At 42.3% G+C, this 17923-nt stretch overlaps 1 protein-coding gene across 1 annotated transcript in view; it reads right to left on the reverse strand.

Annotated features, from left to right (window-relative positions):
- MBOAT2 (membrane bound O-acyltransferase domain containing 2) overlaps window positions 1-17923 on the reverse strand; it is a 129869-nt gene that overhangs the window by 9772 nt on the left and 102174 nt on the right. Inside the window, exons 7-9 of the mRNA XM_053589857.1 lie at window positions 12035-12218; window positions 8106-8298; window positions 3466-3569 (exon numbers count right to left, since the gene is read on the reverse strand). Coding sequence (XP_053445832.1) covers window positions 3466-3569; window positions 8106-8298; window positions 12035-12218 — 481 coding nt within the window. The remainder of the gene's footprint in view (window positions 1-3465; window positions 3570-8105; window positions 8299-12034; window positions 12219-17923) is intronic.

Consider the following 17923-nt stretch of genomic DNA (forward strand, 5'->3'; position numbering starts at 1 on the left):
TCAGCGTCTACCCCTGCAGCTCCTGCCCTCGCCCCTGTCTCCTCCCTCAGGGTCAGCGTCTACACCCCTGCAGCTTCTGCCCTCGCCCCTGCCACCTCCCTCAGGGTCAGCATCTACCCCCTTCTCTACCTCGCCTCTCCCTTCTCCTTCTTCTCAGGATCCTCATTTATCAGTAAGTCTCTCTCTCCTTCAGCAGTATTTTCACATTCTCCTAATCAGTAAACATGTTTCAATTTACTTTAAAACAAAACTAAACAAAATCGTTTGTTCCCCTCAACTACTGCCCTAGCTTGACCCTCCGTCCTCTCTTGGGTGGCGAACTCCCGAGAGCTGCATTATATCGCCTTTATGCCCATCCCTTCCCTAAAACTGATGTTTACAAAACCGTGGATGATGAGGGCTCTTATCAGTCTTCCTCTTACTGATGTCTCAGCAGCACTTAGCACTGAAGATCAGGTCCTTCTTCAGAAAAATTAACTCCTTTCTTAACTTGTTCTCATATACTATGCATTTTCAGTGAGGTGACATCACCCCCATGAGGATAAAAATTGGATCTCAAGGTGCAAAAAAACTTAACTCTTTTTATGTATAAAGCAAATACATATATATTGTAAATCAACCGATATTCAGATATATAAGGTATATCTGTGGTATCAAAATTTTGTGAAGGGGATGATTCAGAGAAAAGTATCTCCAAGATCTTAAGGTGGTGCCACATACTCACAACTCAACTTCAACAGCTATCAATTTGCCCCTCCCCTCCCCACTTTTATTACTAACGTTGCTAAGAAATTTTTGAAGCAAATATCAGATATCTTATTTCACCCGTAAATATTCCAGCATTTGTGTCCAGTATGTATGGGCTTAAAAAAAAAATCTTAACCAGACCTAACAAAATTGATAATTCGTTAATATCATCTAATACCTACTTTGTATTCAAATATTTCTAATTTTTTTTTAAGAATTCTTTTTTTTTTTTTTTTTTTTGAGACAGAGTCTCAAGCTGTTGCCCTAGGTAGAGTGCCATGGCGTCACAGCTCATAGCAACCTCAAAACTCTTGGGCCGGCTCAGTGCCTGTAGCTCAAGCGACCGTCTACGCCAGCCACATACACCAGAGCTGGCGGGTTCGAATCCAGCCCAGGTCTACCATACAACACTGACAACTACAACCAAAAAAATAGCCAGGCGTTGTAGACCAAGCCACTTGGGAGGCTGAGACAAGAGAATTGCTAAGCCCAGTAGTTGGAGGTTGCTTTAAGCTGTGACGCCACAGCACTCTACCCAGGGCGACAGCTTGAGGCTCTGTCTCAAAAAAAAAACAAACAAACAAACAAAAAAAACTCTTGGGTTTAAGTGATTCTCTTGCCTCAGCCTCCCAAGTAGCTAGGACTACAAGTGCCCGCCACAATGCCCAGTTATTTTTTTGTTATAGTTGTCATTGTTGTTTAGCAGGCCAGGGCCCAGTTAACCCACCAGCCCCAGTGTATGGGGCCAGTGTCCTAACTGCTGAGCCACAGGCGCCAAACCTAAAAATTATTTTTCCAGTTGGTCTGTTGGATCACTATCCACAAAAAGGTTCATGTAGTATATATATGGCCAAGTCTCAGACCTGATTCAGGCTCATTTATCTTGGCAGACTCCTGGAGAGATGGTGCCGTGTTCCCCACAGCATCACATCCACAGGCACTTTGTGCGCCCTACTGTCCATTTTTAGTAATGCTAAGGTTCATGGGTGAGACCAGTCCCATGCAGTCATTACAGAGTTACCTGCTGATCTTTCACCTAAAGTTTGCTCCTATTTGGAATAATCCTTTTCATAGGCTTATTTTCTCTCTCTTGCCCAGCCTCTAAGCCCTGGTGTTCCTTCAGGGACTCTCCTCTTGTCTCACCTTCTCCCAGGCCTGAGCTGCTGAGAGCTTCCACATTCTCACCTCAGGTGTCTCCGAGGGTCTGATATTCACGCACCTGCTGGACAACTCAGTCTCCAACATGAGCACACTAACTTTCCCTTCAAACCTGTGCCTATTCTTGGTTCCTTACCTAAGGGAATGACATCAGACCTAGCTGTTTAAACCAGACATCTGGGCCAGATTCACAACTCATTCTTTCTTGCCAATTGAAATTTGTCGTCAAGTTCTGCTGAATCTCGTACACACCTCTCCAATATGCTAATGTCTTTTCTAGTGCTACTGGGAACATTCTGCTTTAGGTCACCAACATCTTGGATTAACACAACACCCTCCTAACAGATGCCTCTTGGTGGCAACACATTCATATTCTACACACCAGATCCTTCTAAAACACCTATATGATCACTGCCCTTGCATATGCATATATATACATACACACATGTATATATGTCACCCCCTCCACAGTGCTCCATTACTTTTATAAGAAACTTCAAAACCTTTTCTTGATAACTCTGAGGCTACAGGGCAGTGGTGCTGTCATAGATCTCTGCAACTTCAAGCTCTTGGGTTCAAGCGGTCCTCTGCCTCAGCCTCCTCAGTAGCTAGACTATAGGTATATGCTACAACATCTGGCTAATTTTTTAATTTTTTGGTAGAGACAGACTCTCCCTACATTTCTCAGGCTGATCGTGAAATCTTGGCCTCCCAAGGTGCTAGGCTTACAGGTGTGAGCCACTGTGCCTGGTCTCGACTCTTATTATGGCCTCTCAGAGCATGTGTGGCCTGGCCTCTGCTTCTCTACCTCTTCCTTCACTGTTCTCCGTACCAGGAGCCAATGTGTTCACACCCTTTCTCATCCCTCAGGCTGCTCCCTCGCAGTGCAGCTTCTGTAATCTCCGAAGTATCATTTAGAACTCAAACACTGTTTTCTTTGGGATCCTCCTCCATGAGCCAGCTAATCTAAGTTGGATTACTATATCAGAAACACCCACACAGCCCCCTGATCATGACCGATTTTTCTGTGCCCTGTAACCTTAACTAGACTGCTGACATTCCATGAGGCCTCAACTGTACCTGTCTCATTCACTCGCTCCTCAGTAACTGGGGCACACAGCTGATCACCAATAAACACTGGGTGAACAGCAGAATGAGTATTATTATTTTAAAAATCCTTCAAAACCACTCTTAGGACACCATGTTATAACCTATGAAAGTAAACTATGGTACTTAAAATATCATAAGGTAACTTAACTTTTCTTTTTCTTTTTCAGTGTCACCCTGGGTAGAGTACCATGGTATCACAGCTCACAGCAACCTCAAACTCCTGGGTTCCAGCGATTCTCTTGCCTAAGTAAGTCTCCCCAGTACCTGGGATTACAGGCACCCACCACAATACCCAGCCAGTTTTTCTATTTTTAGTAGAGATAGGGTCTGACTCTTGCTCAGTCTGTTCTTAAAACTCCTGAGCTCAAACAATCCACCTGCCTAGGCCTCCTCAAGTGCTAGGATTACAGGCATGAGCGGTAACTAACTTCTTAATGATTTACTACCAACCTCTATTTGCTGAATTCTCAAATTGGAAATTAAGTCCCAACGAGCTGCTCCATTTTTGTCATATCCTCTGAAACCAAAGCCTGCAGCATTATTAATAGCATCAGCTGTAGTAAACAAAGAAAAAAAACAGGATTAAGAACCTCTGTAACAATCTACCATATTCTCTAACACGGTGTGTGTTACTATATGGTATTTTTTTATTTTTATTTTTTTTGAGACAGAGTCTTACTTTGTCACTTTCAGGAGAGTGCTGTGGTGTCACAGCTCACAGCAACCTTAAACTCTTGGGGCTCAAGTGATTCTCTTGCCTCAGCCTCCCAAATATCTGGGACTACAGGCAGCTGCCTCAACACCTGGCTAGGTTTTAAGAGATGGGGTCTTGCTCAGACTGGTGTTGAACCCGTAAGCTCAGGCAATCCACCCGCCTTGGCCTCCCAGAGTGCTGGGATTACAGGTGTAGCCACCACACCTGGGAAACTATGTATTATGACCTTTCATTACTATACAGTAAAAGTGGCTTATTCTAATTTATAAGGGAGGTCGGAAACATCACATACAGTGAGAGTAAGTAATGACTTTCTCCAGGACAATCTGGTTAACAAAACACGAGATATTCAGCATTAAGTTGGGGCAAAGTGGATTTAAATGTTATTGAGGACCCATGAGCTAAAGGTGAAGACTTAATCGAGAAAATACTCTCTAATATCAGAATGCTCCAGTGGGACAGAGAGGAGCGTGCTCGGTCTCCTGTGCAAGGAGCACTAGGGAATGTTTTGCCCTGGAATCAACATGTTCTTCTTACTCACATAATTGATTTTTATTATAAATAAGAATATATAAATGAAGCATGATATATATGTGTGTGTGTGTGTATAGATTTTTTTTTTTTTTTTTGTAGAGACAGAGCTTTACTTTACTGCCCTCAGTAGAGTGCCGTGGCATCACACTGCTCACAGCAACCTCCCAACTTCTGGGCTTAGGCGATTCTCTTGCCTCAGCCTCCTGAGCAGCTGGGACTACAGGTGCCCACCGCAATGCCCAGCTATTTTTTTGTTACAGTTCAGCCGGGGCCGGGTTTGAACCTGCCACCCTCTGTACTTGGGGCCAGCGCCCCACCCACTGAGCCATAGGCGCCGCCCGAGGCATAATATTTTCATTCTAATTTTTTCTTTATTGACTCACTAGAACGCACTTTATGTATATGCATCCAGAATTTGTTTTCTAATCCTTTTTACCACTATGTTCGATTAGCCAATTTTGCTCTATATATCTGATTGATTGAGCTGCAAAGGAAGTTTCTGCCTCAAATGAGCCCTTTTCTAATCAACTGAAAGAGTGTTTATAATTGATGTTATCTGTGTCATGACCAAAAAATAAACAAATTGAAATCCAGCAAAATAACACGCTTACATGGACATGTACCCTAAATTGTTTCATGGCTTATTAGCGCCTTTGAGTACATCAAAACAAGACTTTAACAGATTACACCTTGGGAAAAAAAGAATAAACATGCAAGATTCATCCCCTTGTCAGGTTCAATGGGGTCAGCAGACTTTGGTCAAATAAATATGAGCCTTTAAGATAATACTATCAATACAGTAGAATTCATGTTCAAGAGAATTAAAAATCAAATCTATTAACAATATGGGGTACATCCCCCCAAATATAGTCAAATAAATATGAGCCTTTAAGATAATCCTATCAATAAGGTAGAATTCATGTTCAAGAGAATTAAAAATCAAATCCAAAAACAACATGGGGTACACCCCCCCCCAACGGCGCCAAAGAACACCTTCCTCCCTCGTGGCTGCCACCATGTCCCATCTCTTCACTTATTCTCTCCCACTATTTTTGGCCTACTGTGATCAGAGAGCAACTGAACACTGAATCAACTTCTATCTGACAACAGGACTGACCCAAGGTGTGGTCAACAGTGATGCAAAGAGAACTGGGGAAATCAAAGTTCCATGCACCTGTCCCCCCAACTCTCATCAGCAGCTCACTTGTTACCTCAGGTAACCTAACTCCCGAGAGAGCTTCCAAGTTGTCATTAATATGAAGGTAAATTTAATAATTTGTGATTCCAAACAACTGACCATTAATATCAATTTAAATCTCAACCTGTCCCTACATGGCTAAGACAATGTTTTTAAAACTTGAGTTAAAGGGAAAAAACTACTCAGATCTCAAGGAATCATCTTGTGAACTGGTGAAGAAAAGGCGGCAGAGCCACAGGAATGAGGAGACCTACAGCCCTGAATCCTTTTTTGAGAAACCATGAATTACAAATTAAATCCTACATAGTCTAGGCAACTATTCAGTATCACCAAAATTACAACTTAGAAATGAATATGCGGACACTGACATCAGCAAGGTAATTATCCAAGGGATCCAGAATATACTTACATTGTTCTTTTTAAAATGATCATCGAAATGCAAAAATGAAATTAAAGAATTCGGAAACTCTTAGATTCCCCAAAACATATTTTTGGACTTCCAGAGATTGTTAAACTCCAATTTGGGGACCAACAAGTCAGTGGGGGCTTAGGAGAATCACTTGAACCCAGGAGTTTGAAACCAGTTTAGGCAACAGAGCTTGCCTCTGTAAAAAACAGAAAAAATTAGCTGGGCATGGTGGCACATGCCTATAGTCCCAGCTGCTCACAAGGCTGGCAGTAGGATTGTTTGAGTCCTGAAGTTAGAGGCTACAGTAGCTATGATGATGCCACTGCACTCTAACCTAGGTAAAACAGCAAGACCCCATATCAAAAATAAAAAAAGTCACCGGGGAGTGGAGATGAAGGTGTGCAGACAGGTGCCAAGCCTTTCAATCAACTTCTCCACTGGTGCCCTAAACCATTACTTGTATTGATTAAGCCACTACAGACATAGAATAAGTATTTGTTGAACCGAGTAACGTTACAGTCTTATAGCTAAGAATTATTTGTATTCCTTAAATGTAGTTCAAATTGTTATTATCATATATTCTAATATATTTCCTTAAGGAGGAATCAGGGAAAAGGAATTAGCTGACCGTTAAACCAAATATTGGGGCTGGGGTATCAGAAGTCTCCTACAAATCATTTTAATTGTTATACAAACAAAAAACAATTATAGTTCATGCATTATTACTTTTTTTTTTTTTTTTAAGAGGACGGAGTCTCACTTTATCACCCTTGGTAGAGTGCCGTGGCATTACAGCTCACAGCAACCTCCAACTCCTGGGCTCAGGAGATTCTCTCGCCTTAGCCTCCCAAGTAGCTAGGACCACATACACCTGGCTATTTTTTGTTGCAGTTTGGCCCGGACCCGGTTCGAACCCGCTAGCCTCTGTATATGGGGCTGATGCCCTAACCACTGAACAACAGGCGCTGCCCAGATTTTTACATATTTACAAAGATTTTATGATTTTCTTAAAATCCTTATGAATTCAATGACCTCATTCTGCTGACAGTAGCTTTATAACAATTACATATCCAATCACATGCAAGAATATGCAGAAGGCTTCTATAAATCTAGTGGTTCAATACACAAGTCACATTTCTTATAAAACCCTAAAAACAGGTTGGTGTAGAAAAATTCCAAGGTTCAACTCAAAGTCAGATTATGTCAGAATTTAGTAGCATGGAAACACCATTTGGTATCAGTGATGTTCATATTCAGCAGGCATAAAAACTTTTGGTCCTTAAAGCAATGTTAGTTTAAAATCTATATGAGCTAACACTGCACATGCATTTTAATTCATTATGAAATTGCAGGTTAAAGTAACTTCTAATGCTGCTATGGTGCAGTTGTGTGATCAAAGACTGAACACGCCACTCCCAGTCCCCAACTGGGTTTCACTGCAATCAAAATAAAACCGAGGGCAAGATGCCAGCCCCCAGGCCTTTTGCTGGCTTTATCTGGCTGGTATGCTTCTTCATGTATTCATTCAAATATTCGTTGAGTACAAAATATAAACAAGACAAGCAGGAAGAATAGGGGCTTATGGTCTTGTGGATAAAAGACAACACATATAAAAGAGGTTTCAAATTATCAAGTGAAGTGACTTTCCATTTCAGTTCAACCTCCAAACTACGGCCAGAATTATCTTCTTCTGCCCTAGGATCAAGCCATCAACCTACTGGAAGGTTCTTATGGCTCATTCAATAGAACAGGTGAGGTCCCGTGAAAGCCCCACTTCTCCTTCCCAGGTCCCTCTTTCCTGCATGGCCCCTGCTAGACCTGCCACGATAATCAAGGCACTTCCATGCCTCTTTGCTCACGAGTGCAAAACTAACCACCTCCTACTTGCTGAAATCACAGTCAATCGTAAGGCACAATGGAATGCTATCTTTTCCCAATATTTAATCTACCTGCCAAGCATTACTGACTACCCCCAGTGCACCAATATCATTTTATTGCTGATACAGTACTGAGCATATTATACCGCATCAACTATGTTAAAAGTCTAACATATATCATAGTGGAAGGTTTAAAACAACCATACTAAATTTTAAGTATCTTGGTATCAGTATCTACTCTGGCTAGCACAGAATCTAACAAGGGACAGGCACTCAGAAAGTTATCGGATGTCTTTTCATTGATCCACTGACTTATTTTGACACATAAGCAAAAAAGTCCATTTACATGTTACTTACCTAATGTCCATGCAAAATAGTATTTGGGTCTGGCAGCCAACAGAGAGACATACAGATAGGTCACCTTTGCTGGCCATGAAGCTATAGTCTGAAAATGCTCATCAATGTTGTACTCCACAGGCAATGTTTTGGAGATAGTCAAGTGGAACAATAAGGAAAGTCCACAGACTAAGAGCTTCTGAATAACTGCAATCTGAAAAGTCAAAGATGAGATTTTGTAAACTTCACCCATACTCTGTTAATTCATTTTATGCATTGTCAACAAATGAATTTTCCTTAATGTAGCATCAACCTATAACTGTCCTGATCAAAAATCGAGTGCTACACTACACTTAGTATAGACCTCCAAGGTCTCATACTGTGAACACTTCCAAACTTATCTGTAACTCCTACCTAAGTTAGGGCTCAACTCATATTAAAACATAAATTTGTGTTTTCAGAACGTTCAGGAAATAAAAATCTAAAAGAAAGCAGAAGTGTATAGGTGTATGGCAGAAGCGGATACCTAGTGGATTTTATGTATTTTTTTCCATTGTGCCTTTTCTCCATTTTCCATATTCTAGGTATTGCATGAACTTTTTTTTACAATAAACTATCAAGATAAATATGAAAGTTAACACAACTTTGTTCAAGAATGATAAAGTCAAAAGAGCCACACACCTGTGAAGACTAAAGATTTTCATCAAAGACTCAGATGAAAAGAAGAGGCCATTCTTTGTAATACTGTGGTAAAGTTAAATTACCAACCTATGGTATTTCATATTTTTAGAAGCCCAAAACATTTCGACCTCGTTTGGTATAAAAGAGATTATACAGACTGTGAAGGGAAAGAAACAAGTGGAAAAAAGAAAAGGCTCGGTTCAGGTGAAGGTATGTAAAAAAACAACTGGGTTTAGAGCGCCCTGTATAATAACCAAACAATATTCAAATTAACTCAAGTAATTTATAAATGAAGATCCAAATTTTAACACATACATAACAGTGCAAGAAGAATGGCTCAAAAGTGAGATTCACAGCACATGCTACATTTATTGCCCTTCTAGGAACCCCGTCATCTCTGTCGTTGCCCCTGCGAGATGGTCCTGGCTGCTGAAGGACGCCTCACTGCCGGTGTCGTTATTCTCACCTTCCTGGCTATCTTTTAAAACTTCCTCCAGTAAAATAAGGCTACCCTTTCTTCAATCCTTCCCAAAGTATCTTACGTATACATATGAATAAAAAAGATTTTCAGAAGGTAATTAGAGAAAAATTACAACTATAAACAAAGACAATGGGGTATATCATTTGAATAAGGTGGAAGAAAAACTGTGGCCGATAGAGTACATACGATGTTTCTAGGTCTTTGTTTTTACAAAAAGTAAATTAAGTTAACATACACCTGACCTCAGTCAGCTACCAGGGGGCACAAATAGCAGTGAGAATTCCAAAAAGGATGAGTCAATGCAGGCACCAGGCATGGCGGAAGGCGGGGAGGAGACCCAGAACTGGGAGGAAGGTTAGCAGAGCGCCAGGGACAACCACATCTGTACAACAGACCGCAGGGTTTGTCACTCAAACAACACAACTGCCCCAGAGAAAACACCTATAGACATAAGACACAGACTGATGGGTGCTGATGCAAATAAAGACTCCTGGGAGAGGCCCACAATAGAGCCAGCTGGCTTTGGATCCCGAGAGTCCACAAACCCCACTAATGCACAAAGAGCTTCCCATGCCAGTGAGGCATTTGTGAATAACTACTACTATTTGACTTTGTAAACTATATGCATGTGGAATTTAAGCCAAAATATATTAGAATAATGAAATAATACATGAAGAATATCTGCCATTATCAACAACCTCTAGTTTATGTCTATCAACCAGAAGAGAAAAGGGACATTTTATCAGTTTTACGTATTGTCAACAAATTAATTTTCCCATAAAACTCTTAAAAACTCAGAGTGAGGTGACCGAAGTAAAATATGAATTATTATTTGAAGTATTATTCTTTGTTATGTTTGCCTTATTACTGTTTATATAGCATTTGGCATTTTTCTAATATATCATGAAACTATTTGAACTTTACATCTTCTCTAAAATAGAGAGGACATCAAGATTTTCCACTTATAGAAAAGGAACCTTAGCTAGGCATTATGGCGGGCGCCTGTAGTCCCAGCTACTTGGGAGGCCGAGGCAAGAGAATCACTTAAGCTCAAGAGTTTGGAGTTGCTGTGAGCTGTGACATCACAGTACTCTATGGAGGAACAGGAGGGAAGGGGAAGGGAGGGGAGAAATCCACACACATTTTGTGTCAAAATGATAAAAAGCTGAACTGGTTACTGAGAGTCCAGTATCTTGATTCCCAGATTTTAATTCTCCTTCCAGTATTCCAGAATAAAGCTTCTAAGAAGCTGTCTATAATTATCTTTACTTTATTTTATTTTATGGCAGTGAGATCTTTAAAGGAGATACAAATCTGAAATTCAACCCACTTTGATATGGCATTTCTCTCTCTTTTTTTTTTTTTTGTAGAGACAGAGTCTCACTTTATGGCCCTTAGTAGAGTGCCATGGCGTCACAGCTCACAGCAACCTCCAACTCCTGGGCTTAGGCGATTCTCCCGAGTAGCTGGGACCACAGGCACCCGCCACAACGCCCGGCTAGATATGGCATTTCTCAATTAACACTTAACCAGTAATACAAAATAAGAAGACAAAAACACCTTTTTGGTGTAAGAGACAACAGGAGTCGCACACTGGAAGGAAGTAATACGATGGCATGCAGAAGCATGTTTCTCATTCCCTCTCTGCTGCCCCCACAAATGGAGGATGCTAGGTCTGTAGGAAAAAGGGGGTGACCCTTGGCTCTGAGCCCCACATTCAGAGGAACACTACTTCTTTTTCTTTGTTTCACAGACTTTCTGACTGGCCTTTCAAGGAACATTTATATCCAACCAGATCAAACCCCACAGAAACCCAGCCTGAACGAAGCCTTGCACCTTTCTTTACGAAGCAGCATCGCGGCAGTTCCAAGTACCTCAGCAGTTTGAAACAAGTAAAAATTAATGTTCAGTTTTGAGGCAATTTAGCTCAGATTTTTGGATCCAGACTGAACTGGTTTGAATTCTAGTTCTCCTATTGCCAATCTGGAAAATCATGGTCAAATTACTTCGTGCTGAGTCTGTTTCCTCAAGAAAGTAGAATGACAGGACCTTCCATCCAAAGATGGAAAGGGCAGCTAACCAAGTGTGACTACAGATATACAACTATCTCTTAGTTGTGCAAATCAGAAACAGTTTTGTGAAAAAGGTGTTATTTGAAGGAGGTCTTTAAAGAAGAGTAAGATTTCAATTGGTGATGATTAAAGAAGAAGAGAGGAAAAGCAGAAAGGAAAGGAGAGCACACAGAGCGTTTACAACCTGCTACAACATGAGGCCTGGAAGATGAGGGGGGCCAATTCCACGGGAAGGGCTTTCTTGCAAATTACTCTGTGACAAGAAAGCTTTATTCTCATTAAGGAAATCAGCACGTAGTTTCTCAAGTAAACTTATATTTGTCTTTAATTTTGATTGTACTTCTACTAAGCATCACTATGTGGGCATAGTGTGAAGAGTCATTTCTCTTACAAACGTTTTTTAAAGAAATAGATAAATTCAAAACATGAAAATATTAGTATTTTTAAATAAGACTAACCAATACATGCTCCAAAGCCAGGGTGTCCAACCTTTTTTTCCTCTGCTGCACACTGGAGGAATAAGGGTTGTTTTGGGCCACACATTAAACACACAAAACACTAACAAACCTGATTAAAAACAACAAAAAAAAAAGGGTTCATGCATACTTTTCATGATATCCAACACCAAAGATGAGCAAAAAAAGTCGTCATAAAATCAACATGCAGCTTGTGGTTGGACACCCCTGCAAGGCTCCAGAAAAGTCTCATGATCTTACATTTGGAGATGGCTCTGTTCTTTTGCTTTGTATTTCTTCCTTCCCCTTTTCACCTGAATGTATCATGTGGTATGATCTGCCTTCAATGAAAGTAATGTAGTCTTTGTAAGAGCAGAGTGGGCCGGCTAGGATACCCATGAAGTTACAGTTGTAACTTAAATACTCCAGTAGGCTGGGCATGCGCCTGCAACGAAAAGACATCCGATTTGTGAGACATGACATACACTTTCAGATAATCTGATAGAAATAACACTCATCTACCTCACTACTCTTACCATTTTCAAAATAAGACAAGCATTAATTTTCATTTGCATCCATGTGGTAAGAATTTAAAAGACCTGGATGTGGTTATGTTCAACAGTATTTTTGAATAAGAAAGTTTCTATATAGATCTTTATAAGCAAATTATGAGAGGTGTCTCCTTAAGATTTCTCACAATAGCTCTTTCTAGCCAGTGCCGAGCGATGGGCATCTCTCGGGGCAACTGGTACAAGCACCGCAAGACCCGGGGGGTGGGGTGGGGGAGAAAGCCCTAGGACAAGAAGCGAAGTATGAGTTGGGATGCCCCACAGCTAACACTAAGATCGGCCCCCAGCGAATACACAGAAATACCGTGCCCTGAGGCCGAATGTGGGAAACTTCTCTTGGGGCTCAGAGTGATGTACTAGGAAAACAAGGATCACTAATGTTGTCTACAATGCATCCAATAATGAGCCGGTTCCTACCAAGACCTTGGTGAAGAACTGCATGGTGCTTATTGACAGCACGCCACACCGACAGTGGTATGAGCCCCACGATGCTCTGCCCCTGAGCTGCAAGAAAGGAGCCAAGCTGACTCCAGAAAATAGCTTGGCGTTGTGGTGGGTGCCTGTAGTCTCAGCTACTTGGGAGGCTGAAGCAAGAGAATCACTTAAGCCCAGGAGTTTGAGGTTGCTGTGAGCTGTGATGCCACGGCACTCTACCCAGGACGACAGCTTGAGACTTTGTCTCAAAAAAACCCCCAAAAAACAAAAAACAAACCCAAATACATGTTGTGCACTATGCCCGGCACACTCCAGGGTCTACAGACATAGCAGTAAAGAAACAGAAGAAAATTCTGGATTCATGGAGCTTACAGACCAGAGGCAGAAATTAGGTAATCAAATACATACATAAAATATTTTCAAAGATGCTAATTGCACCTATGACTAAAGGCATTTTATTACATTAAGAAGTCATAGGGAGGGTGGCACCTGTGGCTCAAGGAGTAGGGCACCAGTCCCATATGCCAGAGGTAGCAGGTTCAAACCCAGCCCTGGCCAAAAACCACCAAAAAAAAAAAAAAAAAATTTACTCCTCAAGAAGTCATAGGGAGCCTAAGGGAAGTGGATCACCTAAGCTCACAAGTTTGAGACCAGCCCTGAGCTAGAGTGAGACCCCGTCTCTAAAAATAGCCAGGCGCCATAGTGGGCGCCTGTAGTCCCAGCTATTCGGGAGGCTGAGCCAAGAGAATCTGCTTGAGCCCAAGCGTTTGAGGTTGTTGTGAGCTATGATGCACAGCACTCTACTGAGGGCAACAAAGTGAGAGTCTATCTCAAAAAAAAAAAAAAAGAAGTCAGCCCTTTTGGTAAGGTGACACTTGAGAGCAGAGACAAGGAGGGAGTGAAAGGAGTCGTGTGGATGTCTATGACATGGATTCCAGGACAAAGGGATGGTTCAGTGGGAAGTCAATGAACTTGGCAGAGCAGCAGCAAGGAGGCTGTGAGGATGGAGTAAGCCCAGGTAAAGGGTGAGAGAGGACGTGGAAAGCTAAGGCGAGATCAGGTAGGGTCTGCTTGCAAGCCATGGTAGGAACTTGAGGCTTTATTCTGAAAGAGAGGAAATGCCACAGTCGGGTTGTTAAAGACCTATGTTTCAAAGTGTCACTCTAGCCTTTGTGTATGAACCTGTCAGGAGGCCACTGCTGCAGCCACCAGGCAGGAGGAGTGGGGGACATATGCCGGCAGCGGAGCCAGGGTCTGCTGAAGGATGGGGCTACAGGCTACGAGAGAAAAGAGAGTCAAGGATGTTTCACATTATACTTCAGTTAATCTGAAGCCTTGCCCAAATGGTACATGGTATCCAGCGGTAATAGGATAAAATGGTTAGTTAAAACAGGAGACTATTTTAGACTTTCTATATAAGGAGTCTATTGTCCACTGTCAATTATAAACTATCGCAAGTAAAAGAACTACACCTGGGGACAGTAAATAGGCTTTTCCAACATGCTACAATCCTTTCTTCCTCTCTAAATATGTTTTGTCCATAAAAAACAAAAGAAGCTGGGCGGTGCCTGTGGTTCAATGGGTAGGGCGCCGGCCCCATATAGCGAGGGTGGCGTGTTCAAACGCGGCCCCTGCCAAATTGCAAAAAAAAAAAAAAAAAAAAAAAAAAAGCAAAATAGCCAGGCATTGTGGTGGGCACCTATAGTCCCAGCTACACGGAAGGCTGAGGCAAAAAATTAAAAAAAAAAAGGAGGCTCCTGTGGCTCAGTGAATAGGGCACCGGCCCCAAATACCGAGGGTGGTGGGTTCAAACCCAGCCCCGGCCAAACTGCAACAACAAAAAATAGTCGGGCATTGTGGCAGGTGCCTGTGGTCCCAGCTACTTCGGAAGCTGAGGCAAGAGAATCACCTAACCCCAGGAGTTGGAGGTTGCTGTGAGCTGTGATGCCATAGTACTCAACCAAAGGTGATAAAGTGAGACTCTGTCTCCAAAAAGAAAAAAAAAAAAAAAGAAGAAGCTGAGAGAATACCTTTATATATAAATATGCATCATTTTAAATTTCTCTATCTTTTAAGAAATGGGATCTGGCTATGTTACATAGACTGGACTTCAGATCCTGGGCTCAAGGGATCCTCCTGCCTCAGCCTGCAGAGTACCTGGGAAGACAGGCAGACACCACAATGCCCAACTTTGTACGTACTGTTTGTATTTAAAAACAAACAAACAAACAAACAAAAACACCCCAGTAAAACAACACAGAGCTTCCCTTACATTTGACACTATCTTGGTTACCCCTCAGTCAAAACTCCTTTTCTAACTCTTTAAGAATTTCCCTCCATATTTCAAAGAGGCTTATATCTTAAGTATTTTCTTTTGGGGGCTCAAAACTGGCAAGACAGAATGGTTCTAGCAGATTTTCTCTTTCCATTCTTTCTATTTAATGCTGAAACAGAACAGGTACCAGGGTGAGTACCCTGCAGCCACAAAGTCACACAAGCACTCCTTGCGCTCCAGCTCCAGAGCTCCATTCTCAACACCAATTAGTTTAAGGCCACGTCAAACTATGTATCACATTTTTCAAGGACAAAAGATAATTTGTAAGCATGAAACTGGCTGAACTAATGTTTGGCACCACTATTAAAATGAGAACTTACATCTAATTGTAGTATTTCATTTATAGTGTTAAACTAAAGATCACACATTCAATCTCTCAGTATTTACTTGACATCAACTATGTGTTTTCCTACGTGAGGGCTTCTCAACTACAATTGATGACACTCTTGATTCTTTGCTGTGGGGACTGTCCCGTGCCCTGCAGATGTTCAGCAGCATCCACAGCCTCTACCCACTGGATGTCGGCAGCACCGGCCTTCCCAGTTGTGGCAACCCAAAATGTCACTCCACCTCCTGGAGGCAAAACCACTCCCAGTGGGAACCACTATTTAGGTGATGGAAACATAATTATGAACAGGACGAAGGTCCTGTCTGCAATAACCTTACATGAGGGGATAGGGAAAGGGACAATTAAAATACATATATTATGTAATATCGGATGGTCATGTGTTACGAAGAAAGACACAACAAAAGGCACATCCGGCGATGGCAGGGAAGGGAGGGGACTGCTGACACGTGGCCTGTGTAGTCAGAAACAGGCTGAGGGAAGGAGGGAGGCCTGGAGGGTGCCAGGCTCTTGGGCTGTATTTGCTGCAGTCAGGAGTGTGTCCTGTTCTAGATTACAGGGAAGCCGCCAGAAGATCACCATGGGAGATGGAGGGACAATACAATAATATGATGCACAGTAAAAAGCAGACTGCAGAGGATATGGGGGAAAACAGGGAGACCCTAGGTTGGCTACTGGAGTAGACCAAGTAGAAAATGAGGGTTTGGACAGGGACCAGATGAGTGGGAATGGTAATAATTAGTCAGAGTAGAAATATGTTTTAAAGAAAGAGCTACCTTGACTTGGTGGTGAAGTGGGTCTGGAGCATGAGCACCTGCCGTGATTGTCCTAAGCCACGAGCGATAGATGGCATTGCTGTGAGCTCAGCGGGTTGTAACAATGGAGGAATAGATGGGGGGACAGGGCAGGGAGAGGGGGACAGAAAGCAGAAGTTCTGTTTTGAATATGCTCCAAAGGATCACCTTGCCCCCCAAGAACAAATACATCAAGGTCTATTTGCTCTATTTCTTTGTTCTTGGTATTTCAGATGTCACTATCCATGGGAAGATACTGAAATGGTAGTTGGACACGAGAGGCAGGAGCTCAGGAGAAAGGGTTAAAGTGTGAGTACAAATTTAGGAGAATTCAAACGTGTAGATGGTCTTGAAAGCCAGTGGACACTCTGCAATGAGAAGTCTGGTGCTGAGCTCTGGAGCACACCAAGTTAGTGGTGAGGCAGAGGCTTTCCCTAAGAAGACCAAAGAGCCAGTGAAGGTGGAAGAAAATCAAAAGAATGTATATCCTGGAAGGCAGGTGAAGGAAGTAATTCAGGATGGAGTGGTCAACCGGGCCAAAGCTGCTGAGAGGCTGAGCCTCAGGCAAACTGAGGCCCACAGTGAAATGTGCCGAGACCGAGACAACCTTGAAAGAACGGTTTCAGGCCAAGAGTGGGAATGAAAACCTGACTGCAAGGCACTGAGGAAACAGTGTGTGTGTCAGACAAGCTCTCAAGGCGAGTGTGTCAGACAAGCTCTCAAGGCGTGCTAGTCTCAACGAGTGCGCAGCAACTGAGTGGCAGCCAGAAACAAGTGTGGGATAAAGCAAACTCTTCTGTGAAGTTGGTGGGAACGACCTAGCAGAGAAGGGGAAACTAAGGATTGATGACACAGGAGACGGGGATAACTAAAGCAGCAAAATCCTTGAGAAGGAGGTGAATTCAGTGTAGAAGTGAAAAAGTAGCCTACATTAGATATGGATAACTAAAGAAAGGAAAGAAAGTAGAGTGTTTTGTTATAAATCCAGGCAGTTTGGTAGATTTCAGAGTTGCAGAATGAAGTAGGAATGATTCTATTTTCTCCACAGAATAAAATTCTCCTACTATCATGAATATGGAGGAGGGAGCACTGCAAGTGTGGGGAGAAAGGAGAATAAAGCGTCATACAGCAGAGTGGGAAAGTGAGTAGGCTACAGAGAGACAGCAGAATTGCTGCCAATACTAAGGACTGTAATTTTAAATTTGAGGTAACAAATTCAAAATGAGTCCAGGTAGCAAGACTGAACATGTTTCTACTTAGCTTCCCTCCAGTGTTCGGTTAGGTGGAGAGCTGTGTTTAACTAGCTTTGGGAACTGCCAGGTGGCTATGTGAGAGGAAAGGGGGAGGGGCAGAGGAGGGGGAGTCTGTAAGTGAGCAGTTACTGGGATGGCCCAAGGGCTCTGTGAGATCTTAGAACCCAGATGAGATGAGCATCTCAAGTATACTCGAGTATGTATTTATTGACATATAAAGACAATAGCCAAATAGATTTTTTTTTTAAGAGACCGCCTTGCTACATTGCCCAGGCTAAAGGAGCAGATATTCGCAGGCACAGTGATAGTGCACTATAGCCTCAAACTCCTGGGCGCAAGTGATCCTCCTGCCTTAGCCTCCCAAGAAGCTGAGACTATAGGGATACACCACCATGCTCATCCCACAACAGAATAATTT

Source organism: Nycticebus coucang, chromosome 4 (assembly GCF_027406575.1).
Source record: "Nycticebus coucang isolate mNycCou1 chromosome 4, mNycCou1.pri, whole genome shotgun sequence".
NCBI classification, from domain to species: Eukaryota; Metazoa; Chordata; class Mammalia; order Primates; family Lorisidae; genus Nycticebus; species Nycticebus coucang.